The 26,505-nt window shown below is 49.7% G+C and overlaps 1 protein-coding gene across 2 annotated transcripts; it reads right to left on the bottom strand.

The window, feature by feature from the left end:
* On the bottom strand, positions 1–25,471 carry LOC119971698 (transmembrane protein 80-like). Of its 2 annotated transcripts, XM_038807603.1 has the most exons (6): positions 25,394–25,470; positions 23,399–23,415; positions 6,961–7,054; positions 6,773–6,865; positions 3,467–3,668; positions 1–555 (listed from the first exon to the last, which is right to left on the bottom strand). In XM_038807603.1, the coding sequence occupies exons 1-6, from the start codon at positions 25,440–25,442 to the stop codon at positions 543–545; spliced, it is 468 nt and encodes a 155-aa protein (XP_038663531.1). In that variant the 5' UTR covers positions 25,443–25,470; the 3' UTR covers positions 1–542. The 2 variants fall into 2 exon arrangements, with proteins under 2 accessions (XP_038663531.1, XP_038663532.1); XM_038807604.1 differs by lacking the exon at positions 1–555 and having other exon boundaries at positions 3,463–3,668; positions 25,394–25,471.
* Between the last annotated feature and the right edge of the window lie 1,034 nt (positions 25,472–26,505).

The following is a 26,505-nucleotide window of genomic DNA, read 5'->3' as shown; positions in this document are numbered from 1 at the left end:
TTTGTGTTCAATATAAATGCTTTTATTGTGATACAAATATTATAAAACTGCTACAACTCATGATCTGAAGCATCCTTGGAACTTAGTCTCTTCAGGAAATTCCATTTCCCTCTAACAGGACTGAAATTAAAAATAATCATGTGCTCAAATCTTTTCAATGAATTGCCAGCTCAATTACATCATTCACTGCAGAGCCCAATGCTTGAACGGATGCAGGTTCAACTCCCACTCCACCGGAGCAGCCCAGCTCCCAATGTGAGCAATATTGCGGACATGATAGTGTCTGGCATATCTTAATGATGGACTGCAGGGAGCAAAACCAGCAACATAAGGGCAACCAATGGATCCTTCAGGCTGCAGGTATCATATAAAACAGAGGTCAAGAAATACAAAGAAAAAACTTCCACAAAAGTCCCCCACAAAAATAAAAAGTACATTTTAAAATGTAGTTTTGATCCTATTTTGATCCTATAGACACAAACTGCAAATAACTCCAGAAGGAGCTTGATGGCCCAAGCAAATGATGCATCATTCCAGTCACGTCATATGTAGAACCTGAGCAAAATATAAGATAAGATATACTATAATATATCTGTCTTTGGATAGCACTACCAATATCAGACTGAAAAAGAGAGTCGAGTTCAAGACACTGAAGAATACTTCCAGCTTACTTAAAGTGAAGACATTACACAGAAATAAGATTTTATTATGTGAAAGCCACTGTATGTATCTGAGCTAGATTCAATTCCACATTCTAGCACTGAAATAATAGTTTATAACACTGCCCTACTTCAATAGTTTCATTTCAAAATCTAATCAATGTTTTATTTGCTGATTTCTGCTGACTCCTGTAGATAATCATCTTGTAGCTCAGCCAAGGCAAGGATCGGCTAATTGAGGACAGTGTGAATCAGTGGGTCAGACTAAACAGTTTACACTCTGTGATTGAGTTTTAACTCAGTCAATGAAGAATAGGTTTCTCCAGTGTCGAGTGCCTATTAGGATTCTGTGCAAAATGAGTTTGGGTCACAATCCAAGTCCTGGTAACATTTGTCCAGAAACACCCAACTACACCTAACTCAGTACAAATTAATACTTTCACTTCAAGAGGCCAACAGAGAAACAGAAATATTTAAAGGATGGGATGCTTGCTTCTGAGGCTGAAGCTCATTTCTGGGCTCGAATTGAGGTTTAATTTTGTATCTAACCCATCTAAAAGTCAACCTAGAAGTGTTTCATGGATTAATCAGGAAGATTTGCTCTGCATCTTACCATTCTATACACAACTTGGAAGTATTGCATTGAACTATTCTATTTGCAACCTTGGATTGTGTATGAAACTGTTTTGATGGTATTTTTCATCTAACAATTCTATACCTGAAATAGAGTGCTCAAAATGGAAGTTTTCTATTGACCACTGATACAGCACCCTGGGCACGGTCAATTTCAGCCCCACAAGTTAATTTTTAAAAATAAATTAAGAGTAGCCAATTATTTTTTTTTCCCCATTTCAGGGGCAATTTAGCATGGCCAATCCACCTAGCCTGCACATCTCTTGGTTGTGGGGGTGAGACCCATACAGACACAGGGAGAATGTGCAAACTCCAAATTGAAAGTGAACCGGGACCGGGATCGATCCCACGTCCTGAGCGCTGTGAGGCAGCAGTGCTAACCATTGTGCCACTGTGCCGCCCAGCATCACAACTGAATTAACCAATAATTCGTATGAAGTTTCTGAGATATTTGACCAATGACTTACAGGCACCAGATTTGTCAGCGAAACACAACATTTATAACAATAATACAAATAAGACATGTAATAATTATACTAGAATAACAGCCAACTAATCTACCACCCCCCCCCCCCCACCCCCACCCTAAACACAGACAAGGCATACACATGCAGAGGGAGGGGAAGCGGGAAAATAAAAGAGGATTAATGTGAGATGGAAGATGAGTGCCCTTGCTTCGGATGTTGAAGTTGTTTTTTCAGCTGACCTGTTCTTCCAGGATGTGGTGTGATTGAGAACCACTGGTTGGATGGCTAATGAGGATCTTCTGGCTGAAATATTCCGTCCGAATCCCCAGATTTCCTTTGGGGAGTCACTTTACTCTTATTAACCTAGGCCTTCACTCGAAGGATTTGCTTCAGGTCTGTTTAATTCTGACTCGTTTCTAATTCCACCAGAATGACCAATAGCCTTTTCAAGGAAAGAACAGAAGTCTCCACACGAGACTGCAAGAAGGGTTTTGTGAACAACTGACCCTGCTTTCAGCTTGGTGGCTGGATTGGATTCTTAAGATTCCTTGTCTCCTCTCAAACCCAGCTCTCAGTTTGGATCTTATTCTTACTTGGTGTTCAGTCTCACTGGAATGTCCACCAGCTTGGCTGAGGAGAAAACAGAGCCTCGAACTGGGGTGATTGAGTGAGATTTACCCTTTTTGGGGAGAGAGAAATTCAAAAGACCCTCCTTTAGTTCTGAGTTCAAAACAAAACTGAAAGCAAAAAAACAGTCCCACAGAGTAAGGAACATTACAGGGCAAAACCTGACCAATCAGCACGATCCATTAATAAGGCCCAACAATCTGATACTGTCTATTGGTCGACAGCCAAGTCCATCAAGATGTGTTATTGATGTCAGAGCAACAGCACAGCATGCTGGAGGTTTGTTTTATTGTAATTAAAGTTGAAGTCCATCTTAAAGGAGGAGGCAAATTTTTATCCAGTTACAAAAGTGATAAAACCAAAACAAAAGAAAATAAAGGGAATAAACAAGGGACAAACAGAGATTAACATGAGGATCCTTACATCACGATACCCAAAGCATGAAAAAACTGCATTTCAAAATTGTTTGCAGGATATTAAGCCACATGTACAGTTCCACCAAACCCTGTTTGATGTCAACTCTAACACCCATAGGATGCTTACTAAAATGGATTTCTATGAAATGTGTTCATGGGCATCGCTGGCTGGGCCAGTATTTATTTCCCATCCCTGAGGGCATTAAGAATCAAGCACATTGCTGTGGATCTGGAGTCACATAGAGACCAGACAAAGTAAAGATGACAGATTCTTTTTCCTAAAGAACATTAGTGAACTACATAAGTTTTTACGACAATCAGCAATGGTTTCATGGTCACCTTTAGACTTTTAGTTCCATATTTTTGATTAATGCAAATTTCACATCTGCCATGGTGGGATTCAAACCCGGGTCCTCAGAGCATGACTCTGGGTCTCTGGATTACTTGTCCAGCAACAATACCACTACCTCCCTGAGAGGATTGAACCTGATCTGTATGGCTCAATTATACAGTGTGTTTACTAACTGAGCCAGTTAGAGGATCCAACACGTATATTAAACTCCTAAATGGCGTGTCCTTGCGGGAAAAAGGTGACAGTTAATAGCTATCTATGTCACCGATTTCAGGACTTCAAATTAGATCCAAAGCAAATTGATCAAATTACCTGGCAAAATTTGAAACAGCAATTATGTCCAATATCCCCTCCAATCCATAGGTTACCAGGAGGATTGCATTGATTATTACATCTGCTTTCAGCACATAGGTCTGCCAGAACAAGAAGTACAGGCAAAGCAACAGACTTCCAATTGTCAGGACCAGACTAGTAACAATTGGAAGTGCCTCTTCAGTCAGGTTACCTTTAAAACCTAGGAAAAGGACACAGCGTTAACGTCTTGACTCTGGAGACCCATTACATTCAATGTCACACACACAAACAATTTTATTGCATGCAGTACCCGAAGCATACATGAGGGGCCCAATCGAACAGCCTCGTCGCGCCTGACTAGGGACATGACGAGACCGCTAATTCTCGCAAGTGACCTCTGTGAGATTTAGGACGATTGGGATGCCTCACGAGATCTAACGAGATCTCGCAAGATGGCAGGATCAGATTAGCATATTTAAGTGAGCATTTAAATATGCCGTTGCCAGAGTCTCCCAAGGCCTGGGATTGAACGCCCATGTCTGGGAGACCTCGCTGTGGTGCCATTTAGCACTGGTCCACAAAAACATGATCCAGGTGTAACGGCACCGGGGGGGGGGGGGGGGGGGGGGGGGGGCGCCTCTCCAGGACATCGGAGGTGGCAAGATGGATTGGGCTCTGGGCAGGGCAATACCCTGGCACTCCTGCTACTGTCCGGGCAACTTGGCACTACCAGCCTGATACCTTGGCACTGCCACTGGCAGGCATTTAAAAATGGCACCCCGATCGCTTATTGTATTGATGAGCTGAGGTGGTCAGTGCAGGAAATTAAGGCATTGCTAATATTCCTTGCCAAGGCCAGGAAAAAACCCAAAGTCCTGTTTGACAGTGGGTCGTTCTTGGCGCTGCAGGCACCGAGTAACACCCCGCTAAACACACTCAAAATGGTTTCCCATTAAATCGCACTCATAGTCTACTGTAGCACTGATCTGTATAGACCAGAAGGTCTCAGGTTCAAGTTATGTCTGTGCCAACTTAGCTGACTTGACATTTGGAGCACAATTTGCCTCTGCACAGATGAGTTGGTAAAGAAAAATATTCCTACTCCTGGTCACTATCAAATGTTGCCTGCTGGAGTAGAACCATAGAAAAGTTACAGCATTGAAGGAGGCCATTCGACCTATCTTGTCAATGCCAGCCCGAGGACTCCCAGGTGCCCTTTCTAATCTCACCTTTCTGTAGCGGGTCCATAACCCTGTAGCCTACAGCACTTAAGTTCAGGTTCTTTTAAAAAGAGTTTAGGGTCTCTGCTTCCACCACCAACTTGGGCAGCGAATTCCAGACTCCCACCAGCCTCTGCTAAAAACGTTATTCCTCATGTCCCCTCTACACCTCCTGCCACTTATCTTGAATTATGTCCCCTGGTTCTAGAATTTTCCACAAAGGGAAATAATTTTATTCCATCCACTATCTCTTCCCCTAATAGGATTGTACAATTAAGTCACCCCTCAGCCATCTTTGTTCCAAGAAAAATAACCCCAACCTATCCAATCTCTCCTCATAGCAGTACTTTTCTAGCCTTGGCAACATTCTTGCAAACCTCTTCTGCACTCTCTCCACCCCTACCCTCAACAAACCCAGAAACGCACACACCCCCAAAAGACCCCAAAAACACACTCATGGCCAAAAAACTCGGAATCACACCCAACCCTCAAAAAAAATAGGAATCACACCTTTTTCTTTTCAAGGTTGCAGCCTTTTATTTTCAAATTTAGGGGACCAAAGGGACAAAGGGACCACTGAGGTCAGAGGGACCCAAAACCATTTCCTCCATTTTCTCTAATATACTCTAATGGTAGAGTAGGGGTTATGTTGGTTCACGAGGTCGTAGATGCTGGTTGAATACATTTCTGCTGCTGCTGATGGCCTCATGGATGCCCAGTCTTGAGTTGCTAGATCCATTCGAAGTCTATCCCATTTAGCTCAGTGGTAGTGTCACACAACATGATGGAGGGTATCTTCAATCTGAAGATGGGACTGTGTCTCCACATGGACTGCATGGTGGTCACTTCTACCGATACTGTCATGGACAGATGCATTTGCAACAGGCAGATAGGTGAGGATGGGGTCAAGTATGTTTTTTCCTCTTGTTGGTTCCCTCACCACCTGCTGCAGTCCCAGTCTAACAGCAATGTCCTTTAGGACCCAACCAGCTCAGTCTGTGGTGGAAGTACCAAGCCACTCTTGCTGATGGACATTGAAGTCCCCCACCCAGAGCATATTCTGCGCCCTTGCCACCCTCAGTGCTTCCTCCAAGTGCTGTTCAACATGGAGGAGTACTGGTTCATCAGCTGATGGCGGCCAGTACGTGGTAATCAGCAGCTGGTTTCAGGGCAGCATGGTAGCGCAGTGGTTAGCAGTGCTGCCTCACGGCACTGAGGACCTGGGTTCGATCCTAGCACCAGGTCACTTTGCATGTGGAGTTTGCACATTCTCCCCGTGTCTGCGGGGGTCTCACTCCCACAACCCAAATATGTGCCAGGATTGGGACATTTTTTTTGCCCCTTAATTGGAAATATTATAAAAAAGTAAAAATTTAAAAAATCAGCAGATTTTCTTGCCCATGTAACCTGAAACCATAAGAATTCCTGCAGTCCAGAGTGGATATTGAGGACTTCCAGGGCAACTCCCTCATAACTGTGTACCAACGTGCTGCCACCTCTGCTGGTCTCACCGGCAGGACATACCCAGGAATGGTGATGGTGGTGCCTGAGACATTGTCTGTAAGTTATGATTCTGTGAGTATGACTGTGTCAGGTTGTTGCTTAACTCGTCTGTGAGACAGCTCTCCCGACTTTGGCTGAGCCCCCAGATGTTAGTAAGGCGAACTTTGATGGGTCGGCAAGGCTGAGCTTGCCATTGTCATTTCTGGTGCCTGGTTCAACGTTGGGTGGTCCGTCCGGTTTCATTCCTTTTATTGTGTTTTCATAGCGGTTGAATACAACGGAGTGGCTTGCTAAGACATTTCAAAGGGCATTTAAGAGTCAACCACATTGCTGTAGATCTGGAGTCACATGGAGGGCAGACCAGGTAAGGATTTCCTTCCCTAAAGGACATTAGTGAACTTGATGGGTTTTTATGACAATCAATAATGGTTTCATGTTCATCATTAGACTTTTAATTCCAGTTTAAATTCCATCACCTGCCGTTGTGAGATTCGGTCCCCAGATCATTATCCTGGATCTCTGGATTACTCGTCCAGCGACAATACCACTATGCTACAGAGCATCAATTGAGTGATACAACATAATTTAAAGCAAATCTTACCAAGATATAGCCTTATCACTTCCAGAATTACCATGAGAATTAGAAGGATCAGATCCAAGGCCAGGTTACCATCTGGGAAACTGAACACCTGACCTAAAACATGAAAAGAAAATAATCCCTTGACTCAATGTTTTAAATATCATAATTATAAATAGCTATAACAAAATTGTTGCAAATGTAAAACTTACTTTTGTAGATAACCATTAGCAAAGTAGCAAGAAAATAAAATGAATAATAAAACACGTTGAAATAATAAACAATCTGTAGAGGAATGGATGAAAGCTGTTGTGATCTGGTTAAGGAATATTGCTGCAATGAAAACTATGATTATTATCATATTAGACAATTTTAGAGGATCAAGCGTCCTGAGCTTTCACCTAGAATTTCTGACCTGGCATCTGGAAATTATAAAGCAATAAACTGGATAACAAAAGTCTAATTTTTAAATCAGAAGTCCATTTTTCCCAACTAATTTATGTGTTTTATGGCAACTGCTTCGCATTCAAAGCACTGAAATCATAAATGGGACTGCAGAAAATTATTTATGATTTTACAGCACATAGCAATAAAACCACCCACCGCAGAATTCAATTATTGACGTCTTTGGACTTCTGTTGCCTTTTTATCGGCAAAAGGCAAAAGTCAGAAATCAGGTAAAACCATGATTCCAGCATAAACTCTACCTCTGTTCCACTGTCAGTCTATGTTTTGAATTTGCTGGATTTTAAAGATCTCTAGGTCAAAGTCCTGGAGCTCCCTTACTTCATAGCATTGTAGGAGTGCCTTCACCACATAGACAGCAGTAGTTCAAGAAGGCAGCCTACCACCACCAATGAGATAGATATGAGCAATAAAACTGGCTTTGCGACTGTAGTACATAAAGCAAAAATGCATTAAGAAAATTGGTAAAACATGGCAACTGAACCTACTAAAAATGACAAACTACTGTAAGCACCACAAATGCAGCCTTTATTCAATGCAGGAAAAGAGATGAACCCCACCAGTCACTGAAAATGTTTTATTTTCTAATGTCTTTTATGTCTTTCTAATTAAGTTGGCAGAGATAAAATCTCATACTTTAAAAAAATATATATTTATTGCAAAACACATTCCAACACAAGAACATGATGCAAAAGTAAACATGACAGATACAGTTTGTTGAATATTTTCCCTTTTACTCCCCCCCCCAACACCACCAGCGACAAACAGTTCCTCAAACATGGACAGAAACAACCTCCACCGCACGTAGAACCCACCCTCCGACCCCCGAAAGGGCAAACTTTATCTCCACTAACCTACGCGCTGCAATCTCCTGCTGGAGACCTCCCGTTCAACAGCATCCGTTGCTGAGCAATCAGAGAAGCAAAGGTCACAAATTTGGCTCCCCTCCACTCTTGCAGCCCCGGCACCTCTGAACCCCCAAAATCCGCGACAATAGGGTCTAGCATGACCTTGACCCCCACAATCCCTGGCAGACTCTCAAACACCACTTTCCAAAATCTGTCCAGCTTTGTACACCCAAAAACATATGGATGGAAATGATTAGCCGGCCCCCTCCCACCCCTCTCATAGATATTCTCAATTCAATTCCCAGGAAGAACCCATTCATCCGGGTCTAAGTCATAAGAACCCAATGCACCATCTCAAATTGTATGATTCTCATCCTCGCACAGGAGGAGGTTGAGTTAACTCGACACATTATTTCACTCCTAATTCTCCACTTCATCTCCACCCCCAACACTTCCTCCCACTTCCACGTGATTCCTTTTACCAGAGCTGACCCATTCCTTCCCAACCTCCCCAATCCTTCCTTTCCCCCACACATCTGGGAGCACCAACATCTCTAGCAATGTATATTCTGGCAACTGAGGGAATGAGAGCAGCTCCTTCCACGCAAAGTCCATACCTGCCATAACCCAGCCTTCTACACGCTGCCAGCTCTTCCTCCCACTTAACTTCTCCTATCGACGCGCCCTCCCAGTCCATTAATTCCTGGTAGATCTCCAAAACCCTACCCTCACCAACCCCTGTTTGCAACACCACATTGTCCTGCAACCCCGGGGTCGGCAGGTTGGGAAAGGATGGCACCTGCTTCCTCAGAGTCCCACACCTGTAAGTACTGGAACGTATTCCCGCGGGTGATTCCCGAAAATCGGCGCCCAAACCGAGGCACCCTCCAGCCTCAAGTGCTGCTGCCACTGTCCCCACACCCACAGGGTTGCCATCACCACCGGACTGGTGGTGTACCTGGCTGGCAAGAATGGCCATCACCACATCGCCCACGGTGGCTCGTTCGAATGCGGCTTCCTCATCAGCACCCTGTGCATCCGATCAACCTTGCGGAGCCTGTCAAAGGCTCCCTCCCCAAACAACTTCTCCTGCATTTTGGCTACATAAGAACCTGTGTCCGCTCCTTCGATCCCTTCGGGAGCCGTTCTCCAAATCCTCCACCTTCTCCTTAAGCCGCTTCTGGGTCTCCTCATCATTCCATTCTCAGCTACCAACGAGGTAAGCTGCTCCTCGTGCTCCCCCACTGCCTCCTCCACCTTCTGGTTCGCCTGGCTCTGGGTCTCCAACTTCAGCTCCACATGGTCGATCCCCACTCTCAGCGGGTCTACCACTTCGCCATGCCCTCCAGAGCCTCCCTCCTCTGCTGATGAACTTTTTGCTCAGTAAGTCCACCAAGTGCTCTGTAGACCATTGGGCTGGTAGGGCCGACCCCTTGCTCTCCGCAAGGTTTCTTGCTCTTGCAGCTCTTTTCTTCTAAGCCCACTTCTGGTTCACAAATCCATTCACCGGTGGAGTACAGTCTTCCTCCACCACCCCTGCACCCTTTTCCTTCAAAGCATCTGCCGGCATCTGGGGAAAAGGACTGAAACCACCACGAACGGGAGCTGCCAAATGTGCAATCACTCACTCATGGCCGCCACCGGAAGTCTACCCAGCTCTTCCTTAACCACATCTGGGGCGAAATTCTCCCAAAACGGGAGAAATCGTCAAACTGCCGTAAAACCCGCCCGGGATTCTGGTCCCCCGTCGGGGCTAGCAGCCCGACGTCGGAGGCCCCGACAAGTCGGGCTTAACGAAAATCGTTAAGCCCGCTTGTCGGACTTAGCGCCGGCTGACGCGTCATATGACGTCAGCCGCGCATGCGCAGGTGGGAAGACTCCACCCGCGCATGCGCGGGTGACGTCATCGCGTTTTGCGCGAAACCCGCGCATGCGCGGTCCGGGTTGCCCCTCAGCCGCCCCGCGTATTGATACTGCGGGGCGGCGGAAGGACAAATAGTGCGCGGGCATCGGGCCCGCTGCCCGCGATCGGTGGGCACCGATCGCGGGCCCATGGCACCCTTGGCACGGCCGTGGTACTGCCGTGCCAATCGGTGCCATGGTTATTTTTTTTCCAGGTGGTCACGACGTTTTTACGAATGGCAGGACCAGGTGTGTTTGCCATTCGTAAAAAGGTCGTAAAGGGCTGGGACTTCGGCCCTTCTAACAGCTGTGAATCGCTGCCGGCCGTAAAAAAACGGCGGCAGCGATTCGTGTCGGGATTTCGGCGGGGGGGTGGGAGAATAGCGGGAGGGCGTCAAAAAAGTCGGGAAGGCCCTCCCGCTATTCTCCCACCCGTCGTGGGGGGGGGAGAATTTCGCCCCTGATCTTTCACCCGTAAATGCATCTCTTGCAGGAAATTCACTTCCACCTTCAATCTCTAAGTGTGAAAACACCCAGGATCACTTGACTGGCCCATTTAATCCATGTGCATTCCATGTTACAATCCTAATCGGGGGTTTCTGCTTCCCCTCTATACTAAAAACCCCATCATCACCCAGCTCGGATCCCCCAGAATGGCTGCCCCCTCGGTCCTCACCCAAGCTTATCCACCATGCCACTTGTGTTGCTAACGCTCCCTCCCTCCCAACACCCCGTCCCCAACTACCCCCTCCTCTTCCCAACCCCTCCCCTCCCCAACCCATTCTAGTCAACCACCGCAGCCCCCACCTCCACCCTGCTTCCGTTCACTCGCATCCCCTGCTAAAGTGGTGACTCCTGCCAAACAAAGGGCCCCACCTACACCTTCCAACCTACCCATCCCCCCCATTGAACCTCCACCGCCACCTCTGCAATCCACCCCTCGACCACTCCCCCCATGGTCTGTGCTCACCATTAACAAAGAAAAATGAATCACCCCAAACCACCCCCGTACAATAAGGAATCAATTACCACCAAGAACCAGCATAAACACAACCATAACCGCACATAACCAATAGAGGGTACAAAGGGTGCAAAAAGGCACAAAAGCCACAACAAGGTGCACAAAATACAAAAGAATAAGTGAATGTGCGAAATACAAATTTCTCAAAAAATTTGAAATGTAAGTGGTACCAAAAATCCCTCACTCAGCCCTCTCCCAACCCATGCTTCTGGACAAAGTCCATCGCCTCCTCCAGCATCACAAAATAATACTCTCAGCCCTCAAAGGTTAACCAAAGTTTGACCAGGTACAGCATCCCAAACCGAACCTTGCTCCGATACAATGCTGCATTCACCTTATTTCAACCCCACCCCGTCTCATGGCCAGATCGGCTCCAATGTCTTGATATAGCCAAACACGCTTTCCTTCCCAGCTGCATTCCCAACTCAGCCTGGCCCACCTCAGGATCTTTCCTTTGTCCTGGAACTTATGCATACGCACAATCACCGCCCGCGGCGGCTCCCCTGCTCTCGGCTTCTGTTTCAATGACTGTGGGCCCTGTCCACTCCGGAGCCTTGTCGAACACCTTCTCCTCCACCAACTTTGCGAACATCCTCACGACATAGCCTGTGGCACTCGTTCCCTCCACGCTCTCCGGCAGGCCCACAGTACGAAGGTTTTGCCACCGAGGCCAAATCGCTTGATCATCCACCCTCACATGCAGCACCTTACAGACATCCTCCAGGATCGCCATCTTCACCTCCAGCGACACAATCTGGTCGCTCTGATCGGACACCACCTTTTCTACCTCTTGGATCATTTCCCCTTGCACCTCCAGGCGCTTCTCCACCTGATCCAAGGTCCCACGCAGAGGTGCCACTGCCCCCTCGCACTCAACCAGTCCCCTTGCAACTCCTTACATTGCTGCTGAAATTCCTCCTTAATGAAGTTCATCAGTTGCTACGTCGGCAGCTTCACCGTTGACGACAACCCTTCCCCCTCCGCCATCTTCCCAGCTTCTACTGCGCCACGGGTCACCTCCAACTCTTGGGCCTGGGCTTTCATCACTTTAACTGGGTTTGATAACCTGTAAACATTCCAATCCGGGGAAAACTAAACACCTTCCACTCTCCTCACACTTCATCTGTCAAAATCCAAAGGACTAAAACCAACATCTCCAGGCAAGAGCCACCTCGTGTGCAACCAATCAGATCATGGCCGCCACCGGAAGTCAAAATCTCATACTTACCTCTCGAGTTTAAAAGACTCGAGAATTCAATTCCTCATTCCAGAAAATGAGATTTATAATAGAAATGCTGATGCCGAGAGGAGAGATTGCTCAATCAACCTACTGAGGAGTATTAAAAAGATATCCTACTTAATATTTAATACCAAATTCAAAAAAATAATTTTGAGAGGTGACTTGATTTAGTACATCTTCTAGTGTACGTAGCACATGCAACAGGTAGGTCCAGGTCTGTGCTTATTTAAAAGTTATCAACTCAGTTGCAAGCATTCTGATACAACTGATCTCAGTTTTCTTGTTTTGGGAGGCAAAAATCACAATTCCAACTCGCACTGCTGGAAAGTGCATCACAAAATAGACAGGATTGAGTTTGAATCTCCATAGGTTTTTTTTCCCCAATTTTAAATAATTTTTATTCAAATTTTCCAACAACAAATTTTATCCCAACAATAAAAAGAGAAAAACAAAAACCTCTCCCCCCCCGCAATACAAGACAATAAATTAACAACAAGAGTAATAAACACAGAACCATAAGAACAAACCCCCATAACGAACCCATACCCAGGCTACTAGGGACGCAAAGGCCAGAATGCCTGCCTCTCTCGCCTCCTGCACTCCCGGCTCCGATGCTACCCCAAAAATAGCGAGCCCCCAGCCCGGTTCCACCCTGGAGCCAACCACCCTGGACAAGGTCCCTGCCACCCCCTTCCAGAAACCCTCCAACGCCGGACATGCCCAGAACATGTGGGTGTGATTCGCTGGGCTCCCCGAACACCTGCCACACCTGTCCTCCCCCCCAAAGAACCAGCTCGGCCTAGTCCCAGTCATATGTGCCCTATGCAGCACCTTTAGCTGAATTAGACTAAGCCGTGCGCAAGAGGAGGAATTCACCTTCCCCAGGGCATCTGCCCACGTCCCCTCTTCAATCTCCTCCCCAACTCCTCCTCCCACTTCACTTTGAGCTCCTCCACCGAGGCCCCCTCCCCCTCCTGCATCACCTGATAAATTGCAGATATCCTACCCTCGCCGACCCACGCCCCCGAGAGCACCCTGTCCTGAACCCCCCTTGGCGGCAATAGTGGAAACTCCGCTACCTGCCGTCTAACAAACGCCCTAACCTGCATGTACCTAAAAGAATTCCCTGGGGGTAGACCCCACTTCCCCTCCAACTCCTCTAAGGTCGCAAACTTCCCGTCTAGGAAGAGGTTCCCCCATCCGCCTGATACCTGCCCTGTGCCAACTCAAAAACCCTCCATCTGTCATCCCTGGTACAAACCGGTGGTTTCCCCGTTTCGGGGGCCAAACCGAGGCCTTCACCTCCCCCGTGCCTCCTCCACTGCCCCCAGATTTTGAGGGTAGCCACCACTACCGGACTCGAAGAGTACCTTGCCGGGGGGAGAGGCAGCTTCACCAGCGCCTCTAAACTAGTGTCCACACAGGACGCCGCCTCCATCCTCTTCCATGCGGCTCCCTCCCCCTCCATCACCCACCTACGAATCATTGCCACGTTTGCCACCCAGTAATACCCACACAGGTTGGGCAGCGCCAATCCATCCACCTCCCTGCCTCTCTCCAAGAATACCCTCCTCACCCTCGGGGTCTTCTGCGTCCACACGAACCCCGTAATGCTCCTGTTAACCCTCCTAAAGAAAGCCTTCGGAATCATAATGGGTAAACACTGGAAGAGAAACAAAAACCTCGGGAGCACCGTCATCTTAACCAACTGGACCCTGCCCGCTAGGGAAAGTGGCAACACATCCCACTTCTTGAACTCCTCCTCCATCTGCTCCACCAGCCTCGTGAAGTTTAACCTATGCAGGGCCCCCCAGCTTCTGGCTATCTAGACTACTCCCAGGTACCTGAAGCACCTCTCTGCCCTTTTCAGCGGGAGCTCCCCTATCTCTTTCTCCTGGTCCCCCATATGCACCACAAACAGCTCACTCTTCCCCACATTAAGCTTATAGCCAGAGAAGTCTCCGAACTCCCCCAGAATCCTCATCACCTCTGGCAACCCCCCCGCCGGATCCGCAATGTACAGCAGTAAATCGTCCGCGTACAGCGACAGCCGGTGCACCCCCCCCCCCCCCCCCCTCCTCCCCCCCGCACGATCCCCCTCCAGTTCCTCAATTCCCTCAGTGCCATGGCCCGGGGTTCAATCGCCAATGCGAAGTGCAGGGGAGACAAGGGGCACCCCTGCGTCGTCCCCCGGGACAGCCGAAAGTCCTCCGACCTCCTCCCATTCGTCACGACGCTCGCCACCGGAGCACTATACAACAGCCTCACCCACCTAATGAATCCCTCACCAAACCCAAATCTCCTCAACACCTCCCACTGGTAGCTCCACTCCATCCTGTCAAAAGCTTTCTCCGCATCCATCGGTGCCACTATTTCTGCCTCCCCGTCCACCGCCGACATCATTATGACGTTAAGAAGCCGCCGCACATTGACATTCAGCTACCTCCCCTTCACAAAACCCGTTTGGTCCTCGTGAATGACCCGCGGGACCACATCCTCCACCCTCCTGGCCAGTATCTTGGCCAGCAGCTTCGCGTCCACATTGAGGAGCGAGATCTGCTTGTAAGATCCACACTGGAGGGGGTCCTTATCCCACTTCAAGATCAAAGAAATTAATGCTCTGGACATCGTCAGGGGAAAAGCCCCCCCCTCCCTTGCCTAATTCAGGATCCGCACTAGCAGCGGGTCGAGCAGGTCTGAGAACTTCTTGTAAAATTCCACCGGGAACCTGTCAGGCCCCGGTGCCTTCCCTGACTGCATACTCCCCAACGCCTTGATCAGGTCCTCCAACTCGATTGGGGCCCCCAGACCCTCCGCCCGCTCCTCCCCCACTCTCGGGAACTCCAGCTTGTCCAAGAAGCGGTCCATCCCACCCTCCTCCCCAGGGGGCACCGACCGGTACGCTCCTCATAAAAGGACCTGAACACCCCGTTAATGCCCCTTGCACTCTGCACCAGGTTCCCTCCTACATCTCTAATTCCCCCTATCTCTCTTGCTGCCTCCCACTTCCGGAGTTGGTGGGTCAGCATCCGACTTGCCTTCTCCACGTACTCATATACCGCCCCCTGCGCCCTCCTCCACTGCGCCTCCGCCTTCCGGGTGGTCAATATGTCGAACTCCGCTTGGAGACTACGACGCTTCCTCAAAAGCCCCTCTTCCGGGACCTCCGCGTACCTCCTGTCCACCCTTACCATTTATCCCACCAATCTCTCCCTTTCATTTTTCTCCCCCCTCTCCCTGTGTGCCCTAATAGAAATCCGCTCCTCTCTGACCACCGCCTTCAACGCTTCCCAGTCCACCCCCACCTGCACCTCCCCATTGTCATTAGCTTCCAAGTACCCCTCTACGCACCTACGGACTTGAATCTCCATAGTTAATCACTATGCAGCCACTCACCATAATAGATCAATAACATGGATAGCTCTTTTTAAGTAAATGTCTCAAGGCTGTTCCCAAATTTCAAACAGGCAGACAGCAGAATAGTTAAGTAACAAAAAGAATGTGCAAAAAAATTATTTTTGAGAAGAATCAAACCGAGGTAGCTCACAAAGAAATTTTTTTTTTTTAATTTACCCAATTCTTTTTTTTCCCCCAAATTAAGGGGAAATTTAGCATGGCCAATCCACCGAACCAGTACATCTTTGGGTTGTGGGGGGCGAAACCCACGCAGACACGGGGAGAATGTGCAAACTCCACACGGACAGTGACCCAGGGCCGGGATTCGAACCTGATTCTCAGCGTTGCAGTCCCAGTGCTAACCATTGTGCAACATGCCGCCTCATCTCACAAAGGAAAAATAATATTTGAGAAAAATGTTGGCGGACAGAATAACCTTAGCTGAATACTCCACCATCAACATCCTGGGGGTAGGTCATTGTTAGCCAAAAACTGGACCAGCCATATAAATAATATGGCTACAAGAGCAGGCTCAGAGGTTGGGAATTCTGTAGTGATTAACTCACCTCCTGATTCTGCAAAGCCTGTCCACCATTGACAAGACACAAGTCATGATTGTGATGTAATATTCACCACTTGCCTCGATGAGTGCAGCTCCAACTCAAGAAACTCGCGTCGTCCAGGACAAAGCATCCACTTAATCGATACCCCATCTACTACCTTAAACTTTAACTCCCTTCATCATTGGCTCAGTGACAGCAGTACGTACCATCCACAAGATTCACTCCAGCAACCCACCAAGGCTCCCTCTTTTTGTTTTAAAATAATTTTTATTGAAATTTTTACAAAATACAAAATATAAACATCTTAACTCTATTAACAACCACCCGCGGTAACACCCCATGAACAGTACCCCCCCAGCTTCAAGAGCAACTTCAAACAAAAGGAAAGAACAAAACCAAAAACAAAAAAAACAAAAGAGCACCCAGACAACGAAAGGGAAAGAGATATCACCCTCCACAAACCCATGTGCACAGTTCTCCCTCCCCCCAATCCTTACCCCCCCCCTCCCTCCCCCCTACCGGGTTGCTGCTGCTGTCGGCCTATTTCCCTACTGTTCCGCCAGGAAGTCCAGAAAAGGCTGCCACCGCCTGAAAAACCCTTGTACTGATCCCCTCAGGGCAAATTTCACCCTCTCCAATTTAATGAACCCCGCCGTATCAGAGATCCAGGCCTCCACGCTTGGGGGCCTCGCATCCTTCCATTGGAGCAAGATCCTCCGCCGGGCTACTAGGGACGTGGAGGCCAGAACACCGGCCTCTATCGCCTCCTGCACTCCCGGCTCCACTGCAACCCCAAAAATTGCAAGTCCCCAGCCTGGTTCGACCCTGGATCCCACCACCCTCGACACCATCCTTGCTACCCCCTTCCAAAACTCCCCCAATGCTGGGCACGCCCAAAACATATGGGCGCGGTTCGCTGGACTCCCCGAGCACCTAGCACACCTGTCCTCTCCCCCGAAAAACCTGTTCATCCTCGACCCAGTCATGTGGGCCCTATGCAGCACCTTGAACTGTATGAGGCTAAGCCTCGCACAGGAAGAGGAGGAATTCACTCTCTCCAGGGCATCCGCCCATGTCCCCTCCTCAATCTCCTCACCCAGCTCCTCTTCCCATTTACCCTTCAGTTCCTCCACCGAGGCCTCGTCTACCTCCTGCATTACCCGGTATATATCCGAAATCCTCCCTCCTCCGACCCACACCCCCGAGAGCACCCTGCCCCGTACCCCCCGTGGGGGCAACAAGGGGAACCCCTCCATCTGCCGCCTGGCAAACGCCCTAACCTGCATGGGGCCTCACGGTAGCATGGTGGTTAGCATCAATGCTTCACAGCTCCAGGGTCCCAGGTTCGATTCCCGGCTGGGTCACTGTCTGTGCGGAGTCTGCACGTCCTCCCCGTGTGTGCGTGGGTTTCCTCCGGGTGCTCCGGTTTCCTCCCACAGTCCAAAGATGTGCGGGTTAGGTGGATTGGCCATGCTAAATTGCCCGTAGTGTAAGGTTAATGGGGGGATTGTTGGGTTACGGGTATGCGGGTTACGTGGGTTTAAGTGGGGTGATCATGGCTCGGCACAACATTGAGGGCCGAAGGGCCTGTTCTGTGCTGTACTGTTCTATGTTCTATGTTCTATGTACCGAAACATGTTCCCCGGGGGGAGCCCAAACTTCCCCTCTAACTCCCCCAAACTCGCGAACCTCCCCTCCACAAACAGGTCCCTCAACCTCCTAACCCCTGCCCTGTGCCAGCCCAGAAATCCGCCATCAATGCTCCCTGGGACAAACCGATGGTTCCCCCCGTATCGGGGCCTCCATCGAGCCCCCCATTTCTCCCCTGTGCCGTCTCCATTGCCCCCAAATATTGAGGGTAGCCGCCACCACTGAGCTTGTGGTATACCTCGTTGGAGGGAGCGGCAACGGCGCCGTTACTAGCGCCTCCAAGCTCGTGCCCACACAAGACGCCGCCTCCATCCTCTTCCATGCTGCCCCATCCTCGTCCATTACCCACTTACGCACCATCGCTGCGTTGGCAGCCCAATAGTACCCACAGAGGTTGGGCAACGCCAGCCCCCCCCCCCAATCCCTGCCTCGTTCCAGGAACACTCTTCGAACCCTCGGAGTCCCATGCGCCCACACAAATCCCATGATACTCCTGTTGACCCTCCTAAAAAGGGCCTTCGGTATAAGGATGGGGAGGCACTGGAACAGGAACAAAAACCTCGGGAGCACCGTCATCTTAACGGACTGCACCCTCCCCGCCAGTGACAGCGGTAACATATCCCACCTCTTAAACTCCTCCTCCATCTGCTCCACCAACCTTGTGAGGTTGAGCTTGTGCAGGGCCCCCCAGCTCCCCGCCACCTGGACCCCATGGTACCTGAAGCTCTTCCCTGCCTGCTTCAATGGGAGCCTACCAATCCCCATCTCTTGATCCACCGGATGCACCACAAACACCTCACTCTTGCCCAGGTTCAACTTATACCCCGAGAAACCCCCGAATTCCCTAAGAATCCTCATCACCTCCGGCATCCCCCCCACCGGGTCCGCCACATACAGCAACAGGTCGTCCGCGTACAGCAACACTCGGTGCTCCTCCCCACCCCGCACCAGGCCCCTCCAGTTCCCTGAATCCCTCAATGCCATGGCCAGGGGCTCAATCGCCAACGCGAAGAGCAAGGGGGACAGGGGGCACCCCTGCCTCGTCCCCCGGTACAGCCGAAAGTACTCCGACCTCCTCCTATTTGTGGCTACACTCGCCATCGGGGGCCTCGTAGAGCAGCCTCACCCACCGGATAAACCCCTCCCCAAACCCAAACCTCTCCAACACCTCCCACAAATACTCCCACTCAACCCTATCGAAGGCCTTCTCTGCATCTAATACCACCACTATCTCCGCCTCCCCTTCCACAGCCGGCAGCATAATGACGTTGAGGAGCCTTCGAACGTTTGTGTTCAGCTGCCTTCCCTTCACAAACCCCGTCTGGTCCTCATGAATGACCCCAGGCACACAATCCTCTATTCTAGTGGCCAGGATCTTTGCCAGCAGCTTTGCATCGGCGTTCAGCAGCGAAATCGGCCTATATGATCCACACTGCAGAGGGTCCTTGTCCCGCTTCAGGATCAAGGAAATCAGCGCCCGTGACATAGTTGGGGGCAGAGCCCCCCCTCCCTTGCCTCGTTAAAGGTCCGGACCAACAGGGGGCCCAACAGGTCCAAATACTTTTTATAGAATTCCGCCGGAAACCCATCCGGCCCCGGCGCCTTCCCCGACTGCATGCTCCCTATCCCTTTGACCACCTCCTCCAGCTCGATCGGCGCCCCTAGTCCCTCCACCTGCTCCTCTTCCACCCTCGGGAATCGCAGCTTGTCCAAGAAGCGCCCCATTCCACCCCCTTCCACCGGGGGTTCAGACCGGTACAATTCCCCATAGAAGTCCCTGAAGACCCCATTGACATCTATCCCCCTCCGCACCACCTTCCCAGCTCTATCCATCACTCCCCCAATCTCCCTGGCCGCGTCTCGCTTCCGGAGCTGGTGCGCCAACATCCTGCTCGCATTCTACCCGTGTTCATACACCGCCCCCTGTGCTTTCCTCCACTGAGCTTCCGCCTTTCTGGTCGTCAGTAGGTCAAATCTGGCCTGAAGGCTACGCCTCTCCCCCAGCAATCCCTCCTCTGGGGCCTCCGCATATCTCCTATCCACCTGCACCATCTCCCCTATCAGTCTCTCCCTCTGTTCCCCCCTCACCCTATGGGTTCGGATGGAGATCAATTCCTCCCTCATCACCGCCTTCAATGCCTCCCAGACCGTCCCTACTCGAACCTCCCCGTTATCATTGGCCTCGAGGTACCTCTCGATACACCCCCGGACCCTCCCGGCCACCTCCTCCTCTGCCAGCAGCCCCACCTCCATGCGCCAGAGCGGACGTTGGTCCCTCTCTTCCCCCAGCCCGAGGTCCATCCAGTGTGGGGCATGATCCGAAATGGCAATGGCGGAGTATTCCACTTCCTCCACCCTCGACACCAGCCCCCTGCTCAGGACAAAAAAGTCAATCCTCGCGTAGGCCTTATGTACATGGGAGAAAAACGAGTATTCCCTGGCCCTAGGCCTCGCAAGCCTCCAAGTGTCCACCCCACCCCATCTGGTCCATAAATCCCCTCAGCACCTTAGCCGCCGCCGACCTCCTACCCGTCCGGGACTTGGATCGATCCAATGGGGGATCCAGCACAGTGTTAAAGTCTCCCCCCATGATCAGGCCCCCCACCTCCAGGTTCGGAATGCGGCCCAGCATACGCCGCATGAACCCCGCGTCGTCCCAATTTGGGGCATAAACATTCACCAACACTACCTGCTCCCCCTGCAGCTTGCCACTCACCATCACGTACCTCCCGCCACTGTCAGCCACCACCTTCAACGCCTCAAACGACACCTTCTTCCCCACAGGATCGCCACCCCCTTCCTCTTCTCGTCCAGCCCTGAGTGGAATACCTGGCCCACCCACCCCTTTCTCAGCCGGACCTGGTCCACCACTCTCAGGTGTGTCTCCTGGAGCATGGCCACATCCGCCTTCAGCCCCTTCAGGTGCGCAACTACTCGGGCCCTCTTGACCGGCCCATTCAGCCCCCTCACATTCCAGGTTATCAGCCGGATCCGAGGGCTCCCTGCCCCCTTCCCCTGCCGGTTAGCCATACCCCCTCCCTTGCCCACCCCCGGCCAGCGTCCCACGCTCTTCCAGTTTCCCACGGCGGCACCTCCCCCCTCCAGCACCCCCTGCGTCCTCCAGCTCCTTCCTGACCGTTTCAGCAGCAACCCGGTACCCCCCCCCCCCCCCCCCCCCCCCCCCAGGCTAGGACCCCTCCTAGCCGCGCTCTGTTGGTTACCTTGTTGGTTACCTTGATGGACCCCAGCAGCTCCAACTTCAGCACTCCCGTGAGCCAGCTAACTTCTGCTGACCCCGGCGACTCCCGCCCTACTTTCAGCTCCTCCCAACGTGGGCCTGCCCCACCTCCATTGTGCCCGTCAACGAGTCCACCCTCCCCCCGCTCCTGCGCCGGAAAAGAAAACACGCCCCCACCCTCTCACAGCGCGGGAACCCCGCAGAAAGCCCGTGCTTTCGCCCTGCCGGGCCTCACCTCCTCCAGGGCCACACCCATTGTCAGTCCCCCCCACCAGCTCCCCGAACTCCCCGTTTACCCCTCTGCCCGAACCCCTCCACCTCACCCCTGCTTAAAAACCCATAAAGAAAAAACCGTACGACATCACCCCACCCACCCTAAAGCCACCCCACATCTTACACTAAACCAAGCAAATACAAATACAGTATTATACAGCATCCCCCATCAGGGGGACCCTCAGTTTGAGTCCAGCTTCTCGGCTTGCACAAAGGCCCGCGCCTCCTCCGGGGACTTAAAATAATGGTGCCGATCCTTATAGGTGACCCACAGACGCGCCGGCTGCAACATTCCAAACTTCACCCTCCGTCTGTGTAGCACCGCCTTCGTCCGGTTAAACCCGGCCCTCCGTCTCGCCACCTCCGCACTCCAGTCTTGGAAGATCCGCACCTCCGTGTTCTCCCATTTGCTGCTCCGCTCCTTCTTGGCCCACCGGAGCACACACTCATGATCCATGAACCGGTGGAACCTCACCGACACCGCCCGCGGCGGCTCCTTCGGCTTGGGCCTCCTAGCCAGAATTCTGTGGGCCCCCTCCAACTCCAGGGGCCCCTGGAAGGACCCAGCCCCCATCAGCGAGTTCAGCATCATCACCACATAGGCCGCTAGGTCCGACCCCTCCAGCCCCTCCGTGAGGCCCAGGATCCGCAAATTCTTCCTCCTCGACCGGTTGTCCAGCTCCTCGAACCGCTCCTGCCATCTTTTATGGAGCGCCTCGTGCATCTCCACCTTCCCCGCCACGGCCACGACCTCGTCCTCCCTTTTGGAGGCCTGCTGCTGCAGCTCCCGGATCGCAGCCCCCTGGGCTGTCTGGGTCTCCATCAGTTCCCTGTTGGTTACCTTGATGGACCCCAGCAGCTCCAACTTCAGCTCCTGGAAGCAGCGCAGCAGAATCGTCTGCTGCTCCTGGACCCACTTCCTCAGCTCCTCGAAGCCTTCGCCGGCCGTCATTTTGTTTTTCTGCCCCCGATTTTTCCTAGCTATTTCCGACGGTTTTCTCGCTGCCCCACTCCTGGTCCGGACCATGGGGTCGACTCCTGGGCTCTTCCCCCGTTGGGATACGCCGCCTCAGCTCCGTTGGGGGCCCTGAAAAGAGCCCCAAAGTCCGTTATTCGCGGGAGCCGCCGAATGTGCGGCTCAATTGCGCATCGCCGCCACCGGAAGTGGTTCACCAAGGCCCCTTCAACACCACCTTCCAAACTTGCCAGCTCTACCACCTAGAGGAACAAGGCAGCAGGCGCGTGGGAACACCACCACCTGCAAGATCCCCTCCATGCCACACACTGGATTGGATTTGTTTATTGTCACATGTACCGAGGTACAGTGAAAAGTATTATTCTGCATGCAGCTCAGACAGATCATTCCATACATGAAAAGAAAATACATAATAGGGCAAACATAAAATACACAATGTAAATACATAGACACAGGCATCGGGTGAAGCATGCTGGAGTGTAGTACTACTCGGTAGAGAAGATGTGTGAAGAGATCGGATCAGTCCATAAGAGGGTCGTTTAGGAGTCTGGTAACAGCGGGGAAGAAGCTGTTTTTGAATCGGTTAGTGCGTGTTCTCAGACTTTTGTATCTCCTGCTCTGCCTTGGAACTATGTCACTGTTTCTTCACAGCCAGTGGTCAAAATCGGAGATCTCCCTCCCTAATAGCACTGTAAATGCAGTGGTTCACCATCACTGACTCAAGGTCAATTAGGGATGCTAACTTTACCAGAGAGGCTCACATACAAAGAACAAATTTTTAAATGCAAGAGTTAGCAATAACTGAGGAGAAATGTTTTTGAACTACTTAAAAATGTGTGAAATCAAGAAACAAATGGTGGAAGACAGAAAAATTCCCACTGAAAAATAACTTCTCCTTCATTCACTCACAAGCAGACTCCTCAATCACCCTCACCAACCCAAAATATTAACTGCTGTTGGTACATTGTGGAGTACATTTTGTATTACAATTCCTGCCCTCGAGAGCTGAACTGGGCTGGACTGAAAGATGTCAGCTCCTGAAACTGGGTGGCACACTACATTTTATTCAAAAGGATACAACAGCAGCAGATTTCACTGAAAAGAAAAACAGACAATTAATAATACTGATGTAAAAAAATAACATTTAATATCAATTAGTACAAATACACTCAAGGGAAAATGTATAATTTAAGCTAATACACTTTAATTTTACCCAGTGCACTTATGTTTTTAAATTTATTATCTCAAAATTGTTCACACTCTGCTAGCACATTGGCAGAATCTTTAATCATTAGATGTAACCCCTAATATTGTTCAACTCAAAATGTTCTCAGACATGGCCTAAGTTTGGCTGTGTAATTCCTGTAATTGCGCTGCCTGTTTTAACAATTCAAGTCTATATGGCATAAAAATGTTACTGAACTCTTCTGGCTGGGTCACTGTCTGTGCAGAGTCTGCACGTCCTCCCCGTGTGTGCGTGGGTTTCCTCCGGGTGCTCCGGTTTCCTCCCACAGTCTAAAGATGTGCGGGTTAGGTGGATTGGCCATGCTAAATTGCCCGTAGTGTCCTAAAAAGGTTAAAGGGGGGGTTGTTGGGTTACGGGTATAGGGTGGATACGTGGGTTTGAGTAGGGTGATCATTGCTCGGCACAACATCGAGGGCCGAAGGGCCTGTTCTGTGCTGTACTGTTCTATGTTCTATGTTCTACATCCTTCTTGAGCTTTTGCTCATCCAAGTCAGTACTGAGGCAAATTATACCTATACTTCTTTCAATGGCATGCCAAAAACATCCTCAGCAATTTTCTTTGAATTAGCTTTTTTTGCATTTTAGGTAGTTCATCTCTGATTGTAACTTCCTTTCAATTGCAACGTTCATATTAAGAATGTAGAGGAGAAGATGGTTTGTTGTACCACACGAATCTGTATCCTGCCCTTCAATACCTTGCTTTATGAAACAACACCTCAGAACGGCAGAAGATTGAAACTCACTTTATTTCACAAATTTAAAAAATCTGGTTTGGAGCTCTCTTTAGCCTCTCAATTTTGTCTCCTTTATCATCTCCAAAGATATCAATTTTAACTGGGCATATTTATTTATTTATTTCATAAATTTAGAGTACTCAATTATTCCTTTTTACAATTAAGGGGCAATTTACCTACTCTGCACATCTTTTTGTGGGGGTGAGACCCACACAGACATGGGGAGAATGTGCAAACTCCATACAGACAGTGACCCGGGCTGGGATTGAATCTGGGTCATCAGTGCCGTGAGGCAGCAGGGCTAACCACTGCGCCAGTGTGCCACCACCACTGGTATATACTTATACACGTCAGATTCCTTTCTTGTCAGCTGTGTCAACATCCTTCACATGAAAGCCCAGAGACTGAATATTCAACATAGGTATATCACAACGAAGCTCAATTATCTCATTTAATATCTGCACAGTTCTATCATACGTTCCAATAGCAGTTGCTGGATAACAATCTGGAGCATAAATCCCAAATCTATTTTCCTCTTTAATACAGGTGTAGTGTTTTCACTGTGGTTATTGGGGAGATAAAATGCAAGTCCAAATCAAACATGGAATCTTGAGATGGATTTTTTCCCTCAGCTTATTAATAAGTGCCACTGGTTCTCATGTAAATTAGAAGTCTTATTGTCGGATTCAAAATAGATGTGCAACTATGACATCTAGCAGTATGAGGAAACCTCACCATCTCAGCTCACACACAAATATATCAAGAGGGCTGCTAGCTAATACCTGCAGAACTAGACCCAACAATAATCAGTGTCTTTGGGGTAGGATTTCGATATCCGAGGGAGAAATAAACGTTATTCTGCTTTAAATGAGTCTCCATTAAAAATAAACGAAATCCCCAATGGATTTTAAGCAATTCGTTTTACATAGAGCTGAGGAGGCGAACTTTCGACTCCTTAAAATTAAAGCAATTTCCTCAGTCAGTGGGGCTTCGACTAACATCTTACAAACCCCAATCTTTAAACTCTATCGTGTTATTTGGGAGATGAAGAGCACTTTGGTTGCGATAGCAACGCGTCCACTGCTCACCTCACCTTTCCGTCGCACCATCTCTTCGACATGAGTCCTCCAGTATCCCGTCATTCCGCGCACGTCCACGCCAAGGCACTGCTGCACTCAGGTAGGAGAGCGCCCCCTCACCAATGGGAGGACAAATATCTTTCTTTAGCAAGAGGAAAATGCTTCAGGAGTTTAAGCTCGAAGCTCTTTGTTAACTGAAATAATTAGATATCTATTCATAATAACAGAAAGGCTGGAAATATGCAATAAGTACACAATATGCTGCAGATATGCATCAGGTTACTCAGAATTTTCACGTGATCGAGAACCTCCTCCGACAACTTTGATCTATAATATATAGCTACGAAACAGGTGATTCCTTTTATTGGATCATTTTGTTTTTGATTGATAACAGAGGGACAAGTCAACTGGTTTATTTTAACATTAAGGCTCCACACAAGCCTTTATCCACTCTGTTTAAGCCTCACAGTATATCTTTTTCATGAGCTTCCAGAAATCTTAACATTTGATTTAGGGCTCAACAAAATTTACATAAACCACATAACATCAACATAAGCCACATAACATCAATGAAGAAAATAAAAAAAGGCTTGCATTTTTGAAGCATCTTTCATGATTATAGTGTAGTGATATGGATAAGTAATTGTACATTTAAAAGTTTGACCTCCGATCACTAGGTGACAGGCAAGTTATACCATGTGACACTAACCTAGGGGGAGTCTAGGAGAGGTTGTGGTTAGTTGTGTTTGTTCCAGTTAGTATTAGTTTCCAACCCACAGTTTGATATACCATAATGTATGAATGAAAGGGGGGGGGGGGGGGGGGGGCACGGCCCAGCCCAGCCCAGCTCCCAACGGGGAGAGAATGCCCGGGGGGGGGGGGGGGGGGTAAGAACCTAGAACGCTAGCTGTGACAGGTCGCATATGGCAACAGCAGAAACAAGAGGACCAAGAATGGCCATCTTGAATTGCCCCCAAACAAAAGGGAAACCCCAGAGGGCAGGGCTGCATCGATATAGTGAATATGGCAACGACAGCCATCTTGGATGGCCCCAAAACAAAAGGAAACCATGGAGTGCAGGGGCACATCCACAAGATAAGAATGGTTGATCCCGCAGAAAGCGGGG

The sequence above is a fragment of the Scyliorhinus canicula genome, chromosome 9, assembly GCF_902713615.1.
Source record: "Scyliorhinus canicula chromosome 9, sScyCan1.1, whole genome shotgun sequence".
Taxonomy (NCBI): Eukaryota; Metazoa; Chordata; class Chondrichthyes; order Carcharhiniformes; family Scyliorhinidae; genus Scyliorhinus; species Scyliorhinus canicula.
Note: the sequence above shows the minus strand (reverse complement) of the source record. Positions and strands in the feature narration are given on the sequence as shown.